General features: G+C 46.2%; 2 protein-coding genes across 3 annotated transcripts; one reads left to right on the forward strand and one right to left on the reverse strand.

Moving 5' to 3' along the window:
- The first annotated feature begins 7008 nt into the window (after positions 1-7008).
- Positions 7009-10611, forward strand: LOC145405621 (tubulin alpha-3 chain-like). Of its 2 annotated transcripts, XM_080276960.1 has the most exons (3): positions 7009-7093; positions 8612-8834; positions 9359-10611. In XM_080276960.1, the coding sequence occupies exons 1-3, from the start codon at positions 7091-7093 to the stop codon at positions 10483-10485; spliced, it is 1353 nt and encodes a 450-aa protein (XP_080133086.1). In that variant the 5' UTR covers positions 7009-7090; the 3' UTR covers positions 10486-10611. The 2 variants fall into 2 exon arrangements, with proteins under 2 accessions (XP_080133086.1, XP_080133078.1); XM_080276952.1 differs by lacking the exon at positions 7009-7093 and having other exon boundaries at positions 8600-8834.
- A 3860-nt stretch (positions 10612-14471) lies between these two features.
- On the reverse strand, positions 14472-17248 carry LOC145405637 (tubulin alpha-3 chain-like). Its single transcript, XM_080276967.1, has 3 exons — positions 17200-17248; positions 16063-16285; positions 14472-15696 (listed from the first exon to the last, which is right to left on the reverse strand). The coding sequence occupies exons 1-3, from the start codon at positions 17200-17202 to the stop codon at positions 14570-14572; spliced, it is 1353 nt and encodes a 450-aa protein (XP_080133093.1). The 5' UTR covers positions 17203-17248; the 3' UTR covers positions 14472-14569.
- Between the last annotated feature and the right edge of the window lie 1243 nt (positions 17249-18491).

Here is an 18491-nt window from a genome sequence, read left to right on the forward strand (position 1 = left end):
AGAAGGATAAAAAGATACGATTAAACAAGAGAGAGAGAGAGATAACAGGGGGCAAGATAATGAAGAGAGAGAGAGAGAGAGAGAGAGAGAGAGATTCTTCCCACAGGCATTTGGAGTGAAAAAGTGACACTGATGAGAGATGAAGAGGCAGGTAAAGAGAAATGACATGGAAAGAAGAGATTGGAATCGATAAATACGGAGAGAGAGAGAGAGAGAGAGAGAGAGAGAGAGAGAGAGAGAGAGAGAGAGAGAGAGAGAGAGGAAAGACGATCAGAGGAGAGATAAGTAAAAGAAATGAGACGATGCGAAAGTAATTGAGGAAAAAGTGGAGTGAGAGAGAGAGAGAGAGAGAGAGAGTGTGTGTGTGTGTGTGTGTGTGTGTGTGTGTGTCTGGGGAACACATGAAAGACAATTTTAATATCTTTCATAACGTTGAGTACCACACCCAGTCCATCATTTTTCATCACTTCTCCCCTCACCTCCACCATCACCACCATCATTACCACCATGACGTACCACGCAGCATCTTCATCTTTACCTCACCACCATCACCACTAACACCACCATATTCACCACTCTCTTACTCTTCATTACAATCATCACCTCTAACATCACCACCACAACCAGGTAACTTCATCACCTCACCACACTAATCACACACCCTCTTCACTATAGCTCACCACATCGGCTTCACCATCACCACATCTCATCACTACACTGACATCATCACATCATCACATCAACATTTCTACCACAGTCATCATTACCACCATACCACACCACGCCACACCACACCATACCTTACTCCTACACTACTTTACCACACCACACCACACCACACCACACCATACCTTACCTTACTCCTACACTACCACACCACACCACACCACACCACAATTGCCTCGTCTTCGATTTCATTGTCGTGCCGTCATCATCGTGTACAAAAGCATCATTCAGGGCCACGACCACACACTCATCAACGTCACACCTAACTACCACACCACACCACCACCACACCACTACAACACCACACGACTACCACATCACCTTCTCTACATCACACCACATCACAGTACACCACACCACACCACCAATTCCCACACCACCTCAACAACCCCCACACCACACACTGCCATATCATCTTCTCTACATCACACCACATCACACATTAGCACACCATTCCACACCACATATCTCACCACACCTTAAAATACCACATATTCCACACCACACAACACCATTCCATAGAACCTTTACAGCACCACCTCACACCATCACTCCACCACCACACCATACCACCTCAAGACCCCCGCATCACACCACGACAGCACTGCACCACTGTCACCACCACACGAATTCAACATCCCTCAACACCACATCACACCACACCATCTCAAGACTTCCACAGCATAACACTGCGCACCACACCACACTACACCACACCACCTCAAGTCTCGCACCACCTCAAAAACCCACACACTACACCGCAGCACGTCGTGACACACCACACCACCACCTCAAGACTCCCCCACATCACACCTCCACACCACACACCACACCACCTCAAGACTCCCCCACATCACACCACCACACCACACACCACACCACCTCAAGACCCCCACATCACACCACCACACCACACCACCTCAAGACCCCCCCACACCACACCACCAGGGGGCCGATTGTTTAGCGCCGCTCAACCAAAAACGGGTGACTGGCATTTGGAAAGAAATTTTCTCGACGGTGAAAGAATGAAAGCGCAGGGCAAGTGATGAAGAAAATTGCAGGCACGGGCTCCTCTGAAAGACGCCATTGTCACGGCCTTCCCCTCGCCCTTTCAGAGTAGGCAAGCCAGAAATTGCCTTTTCTTCAGCCCCGATCCTGCCAGACCACCGCCGCCAGACGTCCCACCAATTTCTACTGGCTTTCGTTTACTAGTCAGATTTGTTGTGCGGGCGTGGGCTGGCAGGGACACGCGCGCCCCCACCGACCCCATAGCCGGACCGCCCACCAACAGCGATCTAGAGGTCATACACAGGGCCATGTTCTTAAATTCTTCCGTGCCCAAGGTGTCTGTGCTTTATGAGAGCGACGCGCGCTTACTTTGTTCATGATTGGGGGTCGAAATAAACCTCCATTGAGCTTTAGTTGTTAATAGTATACCGTTCTTTCACAAGGCATACTCCCATAGCCCCTCCTCTCCCCGTACCTTAATCCCAGCCAAGCCCAGTCTATTTCTTTCTCCCCCACGCGGATTTCTTTACTCTTCCTGCCCTCCCCACACCTCAAACCCAGCCCAGCCCAAGCTTGTTTGATTTATTCCTTGCCAGCACTAAATTATAATACCCATCTTAAAGAAAGCCTCTGATATCAAAGGGACAAACCTCTTCAGCTCGAGGGGTGTTTCCTGAGCTGAATAAAATCGTCTTATGGTAGCAAGACTGAAAAACGAACGTACAGTACCTCTAAATACGGCTGTAGTCCAGGGATCATTATTATTATTATTATTATTATTATTATTATTATTATTATTATTATTATTACTACTACTACTACTACTACTACTACTACTACTACTACTACTACTACTACTACTACTACTTCTACTACTATTACTACTATTACTACTACTGCTGCTACTACTACCATTACTACTATTTTGCTTTCACTTCCTTTTCGTCCTCTTGCAGCTTATTTCACGTAGCTCAGCGGCAGAGAAAGACAGTACTACGGGTCTACATCCTTCCCAATAGCACTTCTTCGTGATTTTTTTGTTGTTGTGGCTCAAGGCTCATTTGAACGTGAACCCAGTGGACTGCAGGCCTATCCCTTCCTCCGCGGCCCGCTATCCTCCATTCGGGTGGATAGGGAGGAGGTTGAGGGACGTGTGTATAGCCAGGCAGAAGAGCCGCTCGATCACAGAGGCGCCACCACGTGAAGGCGTCCCTCTCCAGCGCCCCTTTTTATGGCGAAAGGGGCAGGAAAAAAATGCGATTCCCTTCAGATACCTAAATTCTTGGTCGGGTCCTCAAAGTAAGCGACATGAAATCGGGCTGAAATCACTTAAAATTAAAGACATTCAGAGCACGGCCATGTTAGCAGCCAATTACGTGCCACTGTGTTTCGACTCCTTTTCTTTGAGCTTCGTGCGCGGGCCCTTTGTCGCGTGTGCCGTGCTGAGCGATGGTAAAAGGAGCACGTGAACTAAGCTTTGTGGGAAACGCGGGGGTGACTGATATAAAGAGACGGGGGTGAGCGAAAAAAAAAAATAGTAAAGAAGAGATCGCTATGAGAGAGGTGCGGTAATGCGGGATTGGAAGACCATTTAGCCCATTCTGACTCACTTTCTCACCCACTCACCCACTCACTCACTCACCTCGTCCGACCCTGGTAAAAGAGAGGGAGAAAGAGAGAGACAGACGACAGAAAAACAGAGAGAGGGAGAGAGAGAGAGAGAGAGAGGAAGGAAGTGCAGGTGGAAGGAGGGAGGAAGGAGGGATGATAGTTACCAACAAGCCTCTTCATTAGGCCTCCCCAGCACAAGACAAGCAAAATAGGACTGAAAGAGTAGATAAATAGGTATATCTATCTATTTATCTACCTATCTATCTATCTGTCTATCTGTGTGTCTGTCTATCTTTGCCTGTCTGTATGCCTGTCTATCTTCCTTTCTCTCTCTCTGTCTGTCATATTCTGTCCTTCCTTCCTTTCTTTCTTTCTGTCATATTCCTTTCTCTTTCACTCCTCCCTTCGTTCTTTCTGTACATTTGTCACTGTCTATCTATCTGTCTATCTATCTATATCTATCTATGTATCTATCTATCAATAACCACACACCTAACCCTAAAATCTATCAAAACAGGAAAAAAATATCTTCATAGATTCGAGAGAGAGAGAGAGAGAGAGAGAGAGAGAGAGAGTTATAAAGTCCAGGAGAAAGATTAAAGAGAGATAATCCATTTGCTATCCATCTACCTATTTACAGGTGCCTAATCCCAGAGTTCACCTAAGGAGAGAAAGATTGTAAAGAAAAACTGCTTTGTGAGGTCAAGACAATCGCAACACGTCAAGAAAAATGGAAAGGTAAGTTTGTTTTGGCTGTCTGTCTGTCTGTCTGTCTATCTATCTGTCTATCTATCTATCTATCGATCTATCTATCCGTTTATCTATCTTTCCATCTGTCTGGCACTTTGTTTTAATCTCTCCAAAAGAAAAGCACTATGTTTGCGTGAAGTGTGGGATGTTTGCGTGAAGTGTGGGATGTTTGCGTGAAGTGTGGGATGTTTGCTTGCAGTGTGGGATGTTTGAGTGTGGGATGAGACAAGAACTGGGTGGAGGGTCGTCGTGTGGGCGGGGGAGGGGGAGGAAAGGGGGGGAGAGGGTAGTGTGGGCGGGGAAGGGGGAGGGGGGATAGAGGGTAGTGTGGGCGGGCATAGGGAAGAGGTGATTGTCTGACTACTGACCCACGCCCTCATATACCCCTCCTACACCCCGCCCACACCCCACCCACACTACCTATCACTCTACCGGCACAGAGAGAGAGAGAAAGAGAGAAACAGGTGACAGCCCCAATGCCACTCTCTCTCACGTATCCAACACAACATCTGCTACGTATGGCAACAAAATTGTCTACATCTCAATTATTTCCACTTCTACTTATTTTTTTAGTTTGCAGCATTATTTTTAACATGAAAATTAATATATATGAAAAATTAAAATGCTGAGACTTCAAAAATACAGTTCTTAAATATAGTTCCGTTCTTCAAATCAGATATTTTCCTTTCCTTTCGTCTCTGCTTCGCTTTCTCACATATATAGTCACTCTCATAGCCTCTCACTCACCCTCCTTCCTTCAGACTTACACATCCCCCTCCACATCCCTACGTACATCCACTCCCCTCCTTACCACATCCTGTACTTATCCTTCTACCCCTTGATCTGTGACTTCCTTCCTCTTGCACCTTTTCACAATCTCAATATTTTAGTGAGTGCATATGATCTTTTTCACAGCCCTTTTCACAACAATTTTTTTCACAGCCGTATTCGTTTTCATTCTGTCTGTGCTCATGCCATCTACACACACACACACACACACACACACACACACACACACACACACACACACACACACACACACACACACACACACACACACACACACACACACACACACACACACACACACACACACACACACACACACACATTGATCAATCTTTTCACGTATTTCTGTATTCCTAATTTACCCAATAATACGTAACCCGCATATATTCCTCAGCAGTACTGTAACATACCTCTCTCTCTCTCTCTCTCTCTCTCTCTCTCTCTCTCTCTCTCTCTCTCTCTCTCTCTCTCTCTCTCTCTCTCTCTCTCTCTCTCTCTCTCTCACCAGTGTTAGGAGTGATGGTGATGGTGGTAGTAATGGTGATGGATGGTGGTGGTGATGGATGGTGGTGGTGATGGTGGTAGTGATGGTGATGGTCGGAGTAATAGCTTATGGTGACGATGATGGTTGTAGTAGTGATGGTGGTGATAGTAGTGATGGTGGCGAGAGTGAAGATGGCGGTGGTGGTGACAGTGGTGGAGATAGAGAGCTGATGGACGATGATAATGGGTAGGAGAAAGTCCGTCTGTGCCCTTTTAGAGAGAGAGAGAGAAAGAGAGAGAGAAAGAGAGTAGTCAGCTTGTATAATCGAGTAGGATAATAATTTTAATCCTTTACATATTTTTTTATTTCTACTTTCAACGAGTATTTCATCTTTTTAAATAAATAACAGTGGTGAAAGTTGTGCCTTGTGGAATTCCTTATTAATTATACGAGAGAGAGAGAGGGAGAGAGAGAGAGTGGATGTGGCCCTGTGGTGAGGTATGGCATGACTCAACCCTCCCCCCCCCCTCCCTCTCACTACGCCCACTGACCGCCTTCTCTCCTACCTTCATGCCCTTATGGAGACACTATCCTCCCTCTCCCACCACCTGCCTCCCTCACAGCCCAAACCCCTCCATATTTACGCTTTTTAGCACTCATACCCACCGTCTGGATTACGTTTGTCGAGCTACAGGGTTGGGGAGAAGTCTATGTGAGTTATTTATTAGCAGAAGTCCAGGTAAACACACACACACACACACACACACACACACACACACACACACACACACACACCTCCACTCTCGCCCACATTACCTCTCTCTCCATCCAGCGTTGCCAAATCCAGAATCATAATCATCGCTAAACTCGCCCTCAAAGATCGCTAGAATGTCACTGAGAAAAAGGGGTCCAAGAAACTCGCTAGATAAAACTGATAAAACCTCAAGACAATCGCTAAAACTTTCCAAAAATCACTAGTAGAATTTTTGCTAGATTTCTCGTCCGTAGATGCTAAAAACTGACGCTAAATAGATTTGATTTTCTCTAGGTACCGCATTCTCTTGGGCTGAAGAGGATTTATAGGACCTTTTTTTTTATCGATTTATGTTTCCTACCAAACGTCATCACACTTTTGTATGGTAGATTTTTTCCTTCGATGATAACGATGGTTTATATAAGTAATAGGTAAGTGAATATGAGCGTGTTATATAAGGAACCAGTGACTGTGTATAGCCATGTTTGCTGAGGGTGTGTGGCAAGACCCAGCACCTCCTTTTGTTTATATTTACGTTTACCTTTACAAGAATAAATATTTCAGTTTGAAGGAAACTGGAAAGAAAAAAGTGTTAGGAAACCTCTTGTATGAAATATTTGGAATCTGCATCGGTACAAAAAGGATGTCAGCAGAATAAAGGGTGATAATGAGTTGTAGTGGTGTCAAGATGATTGGCCAAGAGACAGGAAAGCCTCACGAGCACCCAAGAGCTAGCGGAGAAGGCGCTGAGTCGGCAGGCCTGGCTCCACCGCCTCCACCATCTGGGCACCAAGGACCAATCAGCGGCCTGGTTGTGCCCACGTTCGCATGACGTCACAGTGGGTATATAAACAGCAGGATGAGCCAGAATCCTTTACTACGCTGCGCTAACCCCGGAACGTTAGACGCGACTAGTCCCTTAGGGGTCCCTCTCATCCTCGTCCACACACCAACAACAACAAATCAAAATGGTAAGTCCTAAAATCCGTCCTGTTTTATGTAAGGTGCTTAAAATTCATCCCATCTTCCCTAAAATGCTTCAGATTTATCCTGTATTCCCTAAAGTGCCTAAAATTCATATCGTTTTCCCTAAATTCCCTTAAAATGTCTCCCACCCCATATTGAAGTGTGAAATAGGGTTTGGGTGATGATGCTTAAAACCTACAGTATATCTTGATCAAATCCAGCCTGACTTTATAAACGGAAAAGAAATGTGACGAAAGAGAGAGAGAGAGAGAGAGAGAGAAAGGTAGGTCCTGTTTGAATGAGGGAAAGAGAGAATGAGTGACAATGGCATGAATATGTGAGTGAGTCAGAGATGAAGGAATAAGGAGGAGAAAGTCAGAAGGGAACATAGTGAATGAGGGGCGGAGAGAGTGAATGAATAGGACATGAGTAAATGAATGAGGCGTGATAAAGGTAGGGAAGGGAGGTGGGGGGGAGGGGGCCCAGTCAACCTCATCCCCACTACTAATGAACTATCACCTTCACTGTGAGGCCAGGTGTAGCGACAGGTGAAAGCAGCCCCACCCCACACTCAACCCCCCTCCGTCACCCCCACACACACACACGCCACCTGCACTCCACACACCTGCTTTACCAATGAAGGGATATTTTTACCTGTGGGGTCTATTGAAGAGGACGTGCTTTGATGACTCAGAATATAAATGGATGAAAAAGAATGCCTGTAAATCACTCTATGTAATGGGTACGTGAGGTCGTGCACACAGCTGGGCGGGACGGGATGCCGGATGTCACTCTGAATTACTGGCCAGATGGGGATTAATTTTTTTCGGCTGCTAGAATTCCTGTAAAAAAAATTGTGTCAGACTGATTAATAGTCCAAGAAAATTATCATTGGTGTAAGACTATATAGTATTCGTAGGTGTACCAGTAGCAGAGTAAGGATTATTTGAAATAGTTTTTGAAGCCCCTGACTAACTGGATTCCTCTCGAGTTGACTGGTAGGATTTCTTTCGAGTGAAAAAAAAAAAAAGTGTGATGTTAGAGTGAGGGATGATTCTAGAGATATCAGTAACACAGAAGGGGTTCAGTGAGATGGTTGTTGAAGTTTTTAATGTCTGGGTTTTCTTTGAACTGAACAAAATCCCGTGACTTTACCTTGAATAAATGCTCATGTGTTCCAACCGCAGTGTTCAGTCAGTGGAGTTAGGGCGAATTTCTTTTATCAGTAATTCATCAAGCATCCTTACCATACCCCAGTTTCTTACATATAAATGGGATGATCAGTATCCACATGTATGAAGAGCAGCGCATAGAAGCAGAATTGCAGCATTAATCCCCATCATCGTTATCACCCCAACTCTTATTCCTGCCTAAAAGATGGGATGATGTTCACAAGCAGTTACATATAATTCAGGCCTTTGAAATCCTGACCATAATGTCGATAAATGCAATAAACCTGCTGTATACCTGACTGTACACGACTCCTCATTCCTGCCAAGCCTAATTTCTCTATGTTTTTTCAGCGTGAGTGCATCTCCATCCACGTGGGTCAGGCTGGGTGCCAGATGGGCAATGCCTGCTGGGAGCTGTACTGTCTGGAACATGGCATCGCTCCTGATGGCTCCATGCCCTCCGACAAGGCCCTGGGCGGCGGCGACGACTCCTTCAACACCTTCTTCAACGAGACAGGCGCCGGAAAGCACGTGCCACGCGCAGTATTCGTCGACCTCGAGCCTTCAGTCGTCGGTGAGTATTTAGGGACGGGGTGGCATAGAAAGACAGATCTTCCGAAAATTTAACGAATAAATAGCGGAAAAATCGAACCAACTGAAACGCGCTGGCAGAGATAAGGATTTCATTATACTTCGCCAGTTGTAAATTTCCTTCAGACGGAACTGGGAAGATAGTTGTTTCTCTGACTAACATTATAAACAATAGACAAGGGAGGCTTACATCATCATAATCCGGAGTAATCAGTCATCACAGAGTAGGGATGGGGTAGCAAGGAGGAGAGGGAGGGGAGGGAGGAGTCAGGGTACACTGAGTATGAGAAGTTTGGTGTAGGGGAGGTGTGGGACGGATGAAGCCAAATGTAAGGAGGGAGGAGAGGATTTCAGTGGATTGCGGAGATATTTAATGCCTTTAGATATTAGACGATTGTTAAATATTTAAGAAGAATGACCCTATGATCAAAACTGCATCATTACTAAAGACTGTATATAACTGAATGGTCCAGCATCACAGAGTAAGAAGAAACAGTTTTGTTACAGATGAGGTGCGCACCGGAACCTACCGCCAACTGTTCCACCCAGAGCAGCTCATCAGTGGCAAGGAAGACGCCGCCAACAACTACGCCAGAGGACACTACACAATCGGAAAGGAGATCGTTGACTTGGTTTTGGATCGTGTCAGAAAACTGGCCGACAACTGCACCGGACTCCAAGGCTTCCTGGTCTTCCACTCCTTCGGCGGCGGCACCGGCTCTGGCTTCACCTCGCTGCTGATGGAACGCCTCTCGGTCGATTACGGCAAGAAGAGCAAGCTCGAGTTTGCCATCTACCCCGCCCCCCAGGTGGCCACCGCCGTGGTCGAGCCCTACAACTCCATCCTCACCACCCATACCACCCTCGAGCACTCTGACTGCGCCTTCATGGTCGACAACGAGGCCATTTACGACATCTGCCGCAGGAACCTCGACATCGAACGACCCTCATACGCTAACCTCAATCGTCTCATCGGCCAGATCGTGTCCTCCATCACCGCCTCCCTCAGGTTCGATGGTGCCCTCAACGTTGACCTGACTGAGTTCCAGACCAACTTGGTGCCCTACCCAAGAATCCACTTCCCTCTCGTCACCTACGCTCCCGTCATCTCTGCCGAGAAGGCTTACCATGAACAGCTGACCGTTGGCGAAATCACGAACGCCTGCTTCGAGCCAGCCAACCAGATGGTGAAATGCGACCCCCGCCATGGCAAGTACATGGCCTGCTGTCTGCTGTACCGTGGTGACGTGGTGCCCAAGGACGTGAACGCCGCCATCGCCTCCATCAAGACCAAGAGGTCCATCCAGTTCGTGGACTGGTGTCCCACTGGCTTCAAGGTTGGCATCAACTACCAGCCGCCCACCGTGGTGCCCAACGGTGACCTGGCCAAGGTGTCCCGTGCCGTGTGCATGCTGTCCAACACCACCGCCATCGCCGAGGCCTGGGCCAGACTCGACCACAAGTTCGACCTCATGTACGCCAAGCGAGCCTTCGTCCACTGGTACGTGGGTGAGGGCATGGAGGAGGGCGAGTTCTCTGAGGCCCGCGAGGACCTGGCTGCCCTCGAGAAGGACTACGAGGAGGTCGGCCTCGACACTGTGGGTGACGAGGATGAGCAGGGCGAGGACTACTAGTCTTCATCCCAGTACAGCAGGGTCACCCTCTAAGTCATTCATCAAAGCTTTACTTTACAATTAGGCCCAATCAAAGAAAAAAATACATTTTAAATGAAAGACATAAAATTAAACTATTTTGGTTCAGTTCCTTGTTTATCTGTTCCTTCTGTGTTCCTTATCATCCTTATTTATATGTTCCTTATGTGTTCCTTTTCATCATGTTGGGTACTGTCCATATGACTTGCGTCCTGCCGTCAAAATTATGGTCTCTTTCTCCTGTCACACCTGCTGCCCTGAGAGAGTAAAGGAAACCTGCCATATTCCATTTTCAGGTTCATAAATCACCACTTTCACTTGTAACTCATCAGTCACACTTTCACTTTCTAACTGATGTAGTGAACCACACACACACACGCAACTTAGGACATACTGTGGAAATAGATAATAACTAGTACCTAAGTTAAGATTCTCTCTCTCTCTCTCTCTCTCTCTCTCTCTCTTTCTCTCTCTCTCTCTCTCTCTCTCTTGACTGGTTCGTGAGAAAATAAAAACACATACGATCACCTCTACTAGTGAAGGAATTAACGAAAAAAAAGTCTCGAAAGCTGAGTAGAATTAGTTTAAGAAATAATAGAATGAAGAAAAGGTCATCGAGGTGAATAGGTACTTTGTCTCCATGACGGTACTCTCAGCTGAGGAAAATCGTCCGTAGTTAGCAAGAAGGGCTAAATTTAAACAAGGACGGGAGACGGTGGTACTTCTTGCGTTTCATTACCGCTTACTTCAGACGATTTCACTCAGTTCTTCATAATACGTACTGGTTATAGCATTTAGGATGGCTTTGGGAGGCTGCTCCTTTATTTTCATTCATCATTATCATCATCATCATCATCACTAAGCTATTGTCAGTTATCATTATCATCATCATCATCATCATCATCATCATCATCACTTTGCGATTGTCAGTTATCATCATTATCATCGCCATCATTATCACGAAGCTGTTGTCAGTCATCATCGTCATCATCATCATCGTCATCATCATCATCATCATCATCATCATCATCGTCATCATCATCATCATCATCATCATCATCATCATCATCATCATCATCATCATCATCATCACACCTCTTCGCCACAACTATACCCTGTTCAATTGCCATCTCTCCATCATGAATGCAGATATACAGCAAGACATTAAAAAAAAATATTGATGCCAGTCACGAAGACGGGCTGTGGAAAGAATGCAGGATCGTGTTATTGCCTTATTCTACCATTGAGCTCCGGGAAGTAGGCTGCAGACGAACTAATATCTCTGCCAAGTTGAAGTGAAAGAACTATAGAAATGACAAGCAGGATTTAGACAGGAAAAAAAAAAAAAACACATACACACAGGATTGAAGGGTAACTGTCATTGAAGTTCTCTGTGATATGATTATTTTTTTTATTTAATTTGTTTTTCCTCTTCATCTTCTGGAAAAAAAAAATGACAACTTTATTCTAATTCCTTTTTTTTAATCCTTTTTACCTTTGGACGATTTTTTGGATTTTTTTTTCGAATTGGAGGGGTTAGTTGCAGTCTCCATTAACCCCTTAACCATTAAAGAAAAAATTCGTCTGTTGGTTGCAAGGAAAAAAAAAAAACACCCAGAATGAAGCGTTAATCACCCAGGCTCATCTGAACGTGAACCCCGTGGACTGCAGGCTGAAGTTATCCTATTTTCCACAGGATACCGTCCTTCTTTCGGGGGATGGGGAGGGAATTGAGGGACCTTTATATAACCAGGCAGCTCCACCGACCAGTGATATCAATGCCACCACGTGAAGGCGCCCCTCTCTTAAAAGTATATTATTGTGTGCAAGTGTGTGAGGTGGAGCAGGAAGTTCCAAGGCTTAAATAATAATTGAGTGATTGCTTGGCTCATTCAACCGATAATTCTGTTTGATTATTGTGTGTGTGTGTGTGTGTGTGTGTGTGTGTGTGTGTGTGCTTTGCAGTTGTTCATATCTTGATCTTGCTTCATCCTTTTATGTAGGTGGGGATTAGGTTTGTTCTGATGATGGTCGTTTCGTATCGTATCGCATCGTTCATAAAGGCTTCAACCTGCTTGCATGCGTCAGTCTTGGTCACCTAATGGCGGCTTTCCACGCTGCTCGATCTCTGGCAGCCTCCCTGTTCAGTCTCTTATCCCTGAGGTCACACTGCACCACCTCATACCAGGTCTTTTTTTTTTATCTGTCTCTCGCAGCCCTACCCCCAACGTTCACACTTCTCACTTTCTGCACCCAGTTGTCATCCCTCATCCTCCACGTGCCCAAACCATCTCAGTCTACCCCTCCTCATCACGTCACTAGTACACTCCAGTCCCAGCCTTCAATTCAACTCTTCAATCGCAGACCAAACCCCCTTCCCCCAGCCCTCACATTCAAGGACGCACTGCACATTATGATGATGGTAATTGGAGTTTGGATGATAATGATGATGATGATGATATACGCAAAGATGGAAAGAGCCTGATAGTGAGTGAGTGAGGAGGGAGAAATGAAGGAAAGGTAACGAGCCTATAAATGCTCTCTCTCTCTCTCTCACTCACACACACACACACACACACACACACACACACACACACACACACACACACACACACACACACACACACACACACACACTTCCCCTAGCTGGACTGGTTCGTGAGAAGATAAACAGATAAGAAGAATTGTTCAAACAGAATTCCAAAATCATTTACTCTAGTTCATCTGTAAACCTTTCTCGTGGATAAAGATCTCTCTCTCTCTCTCTCTCTCTCTCTCTCTCTCTCTCTCTCTCTCTCTCTCTCTCTCTCTCTCTCACCATTTCATTGTAAGACCGAAGGCACAGGTATTATATGTAGCCACTGTATGTATTTTATGTATGTACAGTGTGTATGTTTTTTTTTTTTTATGCGAGGAAGAAGGAACCAAAGGCCATGAGCCCGCAGTAACGGTTCCCTCCAAGAGAAAAACAAAATACAATAGAGAGCCAAATTCAAGATCCGATCATTTTGAGATGCCTGGACACACTGCGTTTGAAAGACTGGAGATCATAGGCAGCAGGTAATACAGACAGAGGGAGACAGTTCCAGAGCTGACCTGTTGCATAAATGAAAGACTGGGAGTAACGGTTAACTCTTGCATTAGAGAGTTGGACAGAAAAGGGATGAGAGTTTGCTGCCAGACGGGTGCTACGCGCCCGTCGTAGAGGTGGAGGAATGCAAGCAGACAGTTCAGAGGAGCAGTGACCATTAAAGTAGCGATAGAAAAGAGATAAAGATGCAACAGTGCAGCGAAGAGACAGAGGTTGAAGGGAGTCAGTAAGAGGAGGAGAGTTAATGAGACGAAAAGCCTTTGACTCCACCCTATTGAGAAGAGCTGTATGTGGGGAGCCTCCCCACACATGAGAGTTGTACTCCACACAGGGGCGGATAAAACCCCTGTATAGAGTCAACAATTGTGCAGGGGTAAAGAAAGAGCGGAGTCGGCTTAGCACACCCAATCTCTTGGAAGCAGATTTTACAAGAGATGTAATATGTATGTATGTATGTATGTATGTATGTATGTATGTACTGTACACTAAAGCAATAATCAGCCCCTTGGTTACGAATCTTTTTTTTTTGTGTGTGTGTGTGTGGGGGGGGGAGTATGCATTTGAAGGCATAATGTACAGTGGAACCAAGAATTTTGAAGTTTGGATGATAAATACCTTGATGTGCAAAGCTTTCCACTAGCCATTACATTTTGTTGTTTTGGGATCATGTCTACCAGTTTGTAATACGGAAATGTTGATAAGGACGATGGTAAGAGATGTGATTTCTGCACTCGTCACTACAGACAGTGTGGATGGCAGACTGCGTGAAGGAAGACTAGATGTTTTCAATAGCACAGTGACAGAGGGAAATAAGATGTGAATAATGAATCAGGATATACAAATACACGAGGATCTTGCCAATATATTTTACTTTTTTGCTCCTTTGACGAGCCAATGTTTTGGTTGGCCTAAAATTACATTAAAGCTTTGAACCATTCGATCGAGATGTCGTTGCAGGGGTTGTTCAGGGGTCGATTAATAATCCTGACCCTGCTCATCCTCGTCACCCACAGTATCGAGGCCGACCTCCTCGTAGTCCTTCTCGAGGGCAGCCAGGTCCTCGCGGGCCTCAGAGAACTCGCCCTCCTCCATGCCCTCACCCACGTACCAGTGGACGAAGGCTCGCTTGGCGTACATGAGGTCGAACTTGTGGTCGAGTCTGGCCCAGGCCTCGGCGATGGCGGTGGTGTTGGACAGCATGCACACGGCACGGGACACCTTGGCCAGGTCACCGTTGGGCACCACGGTGGGCGGCTGGTAGTTGATGCCAACCTTGAAGCCAGTGGGACACCAGTCCACGAACTGGATGGACCTCTTGGTCTTGATGGAGGCGATGGCGGCGTTCACATCCTTGGGCACCACGTCACCGCGGTACAACAGACAGCAGGCCATGTACTTGCCATGGCGGGGGTCGCATTTCACCATCTGGTTGGCTGGCTCGAAGCAGGCGTTCGTGATTTCGCCAACGGTCAGCTGTTCATGGTAAGCTTTTTCAGATGAGATGACGGGAGCGTAGGTGACGAGGGGGAAGTGGATCCTCGGGTATGGCACCAAGTTGGTCTGGAACTCAGTCAGGTCAACATTAAGAGCGCCATCGAACCTCAGAGAAGCAGTGATGGATGAGACGATCTGGCCGATGAGGCGGTTCAGGTTGGCATAGGTGGGTCTTTCGATGTCGAGGTTCCTGCGGCAGATGTCGTAAATGGCCTCGTTGTCGACCATGAAGGCGCAGTCGGAGTGCTCGAGGGTGGTATGGGTGGTGAGGATGGAGTTGTAGGGCTCGACCACGGCGGTGGCCACCTGGGGGGCGGGGTAGATGGCAAACTCGAGCTTGCTCTTCTTGCCGTAGTCGACGGAGAGGCGTTCCATCAGCAGCGAGGTGAAGCCGGAGCCGGTGCCGCCGCCGAAGGAGTGGAAGACCAGGAAGCCTTGGAGTCCGGTGCAGTTGTCGGCCAGTTTTCTGACACGATCCAAAACCAGGTCAACGATCTCCTTTCCGATGGTGTAGTGTCCTCTGGCGTAGTTGTTGGCGGCGTCTTCCTTGCCACTGATGAGCTGCTCTGGGTGGAACAGCTGGCGGTAGGTTCCGGTGCGCACCTCATCTGTAACAAAACTGTTTCTTCTTATTCTGCGAGATAGTAATCTACAGTTATATATCTTATCATGATTCAGTTATAGTCATAGGGTTATTATACCTAAATATTCAGCAGTGTTTCGTAACTTCCATCGGTCTTAGATACTTCATTCATAACACAATTTCAAGACGTATATCTCAGCAACACTTTTATTTCTCCAGTCTACTCAGCTACCCTTCTTCCTACTCTGTCTCATCCACCCCACACTTCTCATACACTAACCTTCTCATGGCAACTCTACCCTGCCGCCTTCTATCTAATGAGGACTGATGGCTTGAGATTATGACGATTATGAAGTTGTAAGCTTCCTGTCTCACGTCTCTAAATACTCACCGACGACTGAAGGCTCGAGGTCGACGAATACTGCGCGTGGCACGTGCTTCCCGGCGCCGGTCTCGTTGAAGAAGGTGTTGAAGGAGTCGTCGCCGCCGCCCAGGGCCTTGTCGGAGGGCATGGAGCCGTCAGGAGCGATGCCATGTTCCAGACAGTACAGCTCCCAGCAGGCATTGCCCATCTGGCACCCAGCCTGACCCACGTGGATGGAGATGCACTCACGCTGAAAGAAAGACGATGTGTCAGTGACGTAAACAGTTGACTGATTGTAGATATTGTTATTAAAGATCTACATACGCTGCTGGAACAGGATGGAGGTTTAGACAGAGGCATCCATGTTGCTTTGTGCGGTCAGATAAATAAAACAGACTGACCTCATTTGTTGATATAATGGATCGAGGTGCACTCACACTGAAACTAATATAGTGTGTTTGGTGCAGGGCTGAGCAAACAGCATAGTGACTGCATTTGTTGACGCTGTGGCCAGAATCCTGAAGACTGGAATTTTGAGTGATTTTTTGTCCCATTTCTTTGAGGATACTGTTCACACACACACACACACACACACACACACACACACACACACACACACACACACACACACACACATTCATTTTCTTCGTAGACCTATTCTGTGGCTTGAATGAGGACCGAAAAGGAACGTCTTAAAATCTATAAAATATCAGGCATACGGCGTCTTCCCAACCACATGACACTGGCAAATTCAACATACATTTCCAAAAACATGTTAACCAAGACATAAGAAGAAGACTTAACTATTTTATTTTTCCTACTGCCACGCGATTATTATTATTATTATTATTATTATTATTATTATTATTTTGTTTATTTTATTTATTTTTACTTAGGAGTGACCTTTCGTTGTGTAAGGGTACGTTCTCGTAACACCTCTTCCATAGCGATTTATTTTACTATCCTTTAACATTTTCTTGTATGCTATATAGAGCTTTCTGGTAGCGTCTTAATTTGTGGCAGTAAAATAAGAGGACAGTAAGGTGTAATAGAATAAATCGATAAAGAAGAGGTGTTAGGACTCAAAGCCACTCATAAACACAAGCTTAAGCCACAGCACTTTTCACAGCACACAGGGATGGGAATTGGGGGGGTTGCACTCACCATGATGGCGGTGTTTGGGGCAGAAGGAGACCGAGGATGAGGCGCCTTGTCCGCTCGCGTCTAACACAAGGGTCAGCGCAGTGTAGGATCTGAACCCCGTCGACTTAACCCCTCCAGATATATACCCTTCCTCCAACTCCTCCCTCCCTCCCTCCTCCCTCCTGTCTCTCTCCCTCCTACCTCCCTCCCTTTTTCTATCTCCTACCTCCCTTTTTTCCCTTCTTTGAACCTTCTGCCTCTTTTCTTCCTTCCCTCCTTTCGTGACGTCATCCTGTGCTCCACCTCCTCTCCATGATCAGGTTTGGCACTACGGACATAAAAAATTAAAAAATAATAAAAATAATAATAATAGGGCAGAAACTGTATATTTAATCTCCCTCACGCTTAAATTCAGCCTGAAATTATTTGTATACACGCTTCCCATCACTCCTAGTCGCCAAACACTTCAGAATCAAAATGAAAATCGGAGTGACCCACGAAGAAAAACGGGCCTTTGTAAACATCAGAGTGACCGCTCAAAAGAAAACGGACTTTGCGAATAATTAACCTTTACACTCTTTTATCGTGAAAATAAAAATAATTAGGAACTTTTATAAATGTGATCCAGGTGATTATACGGCCAGGTAAGGCTTTGGTATAACTGGACATCAAGTAATCTATATTTGGGACTGTAATTACCTTGTTGTCATATACTCTAATGATAGATGTTGATTGTTTGTGGGCTGGTGAGGCTGTGAAAGAATAAGTTCACGTTTTTTTTCTCTTGGTGGTAGAGAGAGAGAGAGAGATAGAGATAGATAGATAGAGAGAGAGAGAGAGAGAGATGGGGAGGGACCAGGTGAAAGTGTAATTATAATAACGTTACTCATTTTTTGCTAATCATCTCTTGTGTTAGATGAGAGAGAGAGAGAGAGAGAGAGAGAGAGAGAGAGGGAGAGAGAGAGAGAGCCAGGTGTAAGTCCTGATAAGGCAAGGGGTGAGTCAGGGTGGGCGTGGGCGTGGACATGATCCTAGCGAGTGCACGCCCTCACCTCCCCTCACCTCTGACTCCCTATGGCTCTAACCTCCCCTCTCCTCCCCTCCTTTCCCCTCCCCTCCCCTCTGGCTCTGTATGGCTCTCGGGCGTGTCTGGTGCTTCCCACGCCCCTGGCCAGGCACTTTTCTTCCTTATTTATTCATCTTGTATTCTTTTATTCTCCCCCGCAGGGTGGGGGAGGGGTGCAGAGTAAACGTTAAATAGTAGTAGTAGTAGTAGTAGTGGTGGTGGTGGTGGTGGTGGTAGTAGAGGTAGT

Source organism: Coenobita brevimanus, chromosome 8, assembly GCF_032717465.1.
Source record: "Coenobita brevimanus isolate Jiangsu-jjx chromosome 8, ASM3271746v2, whole genome shotgun sequence".
In the NCBI taxonomy this organism is placed as follows: Eukaryota; Metazoa; Arthropoda; class Malacostraca; order Decapoda; family Coenobitidae; genus Coenobita; species Coenobita brevimanus.

Coding starts and splice junctions, on each gene's coding strand:
- LOC145405621 (XM_080276952.1), top strand. CDS start 8,600: ATGTTTTTTCAGCGTGAGTGCATCTCCATCCACGTGGGTCAGGCTGGG. Junction 8,835..9,358: donor CCTCGAGCCTTCAGTCGTCG/GTGAGTATTTAG, acceptor GTTTTGTTACAG/ATGAGGTGCGCACCGGAACC.
- LOC145405637 (XM_080276967.1), bottom strand. Junction 15,697..16,062: donor CCTCGAGCCTTCAGTCGTCG/GTGAGTATTTAG, acceptor GTTTTGTTACAG/ATGAGGTGCGCACCGGAACC.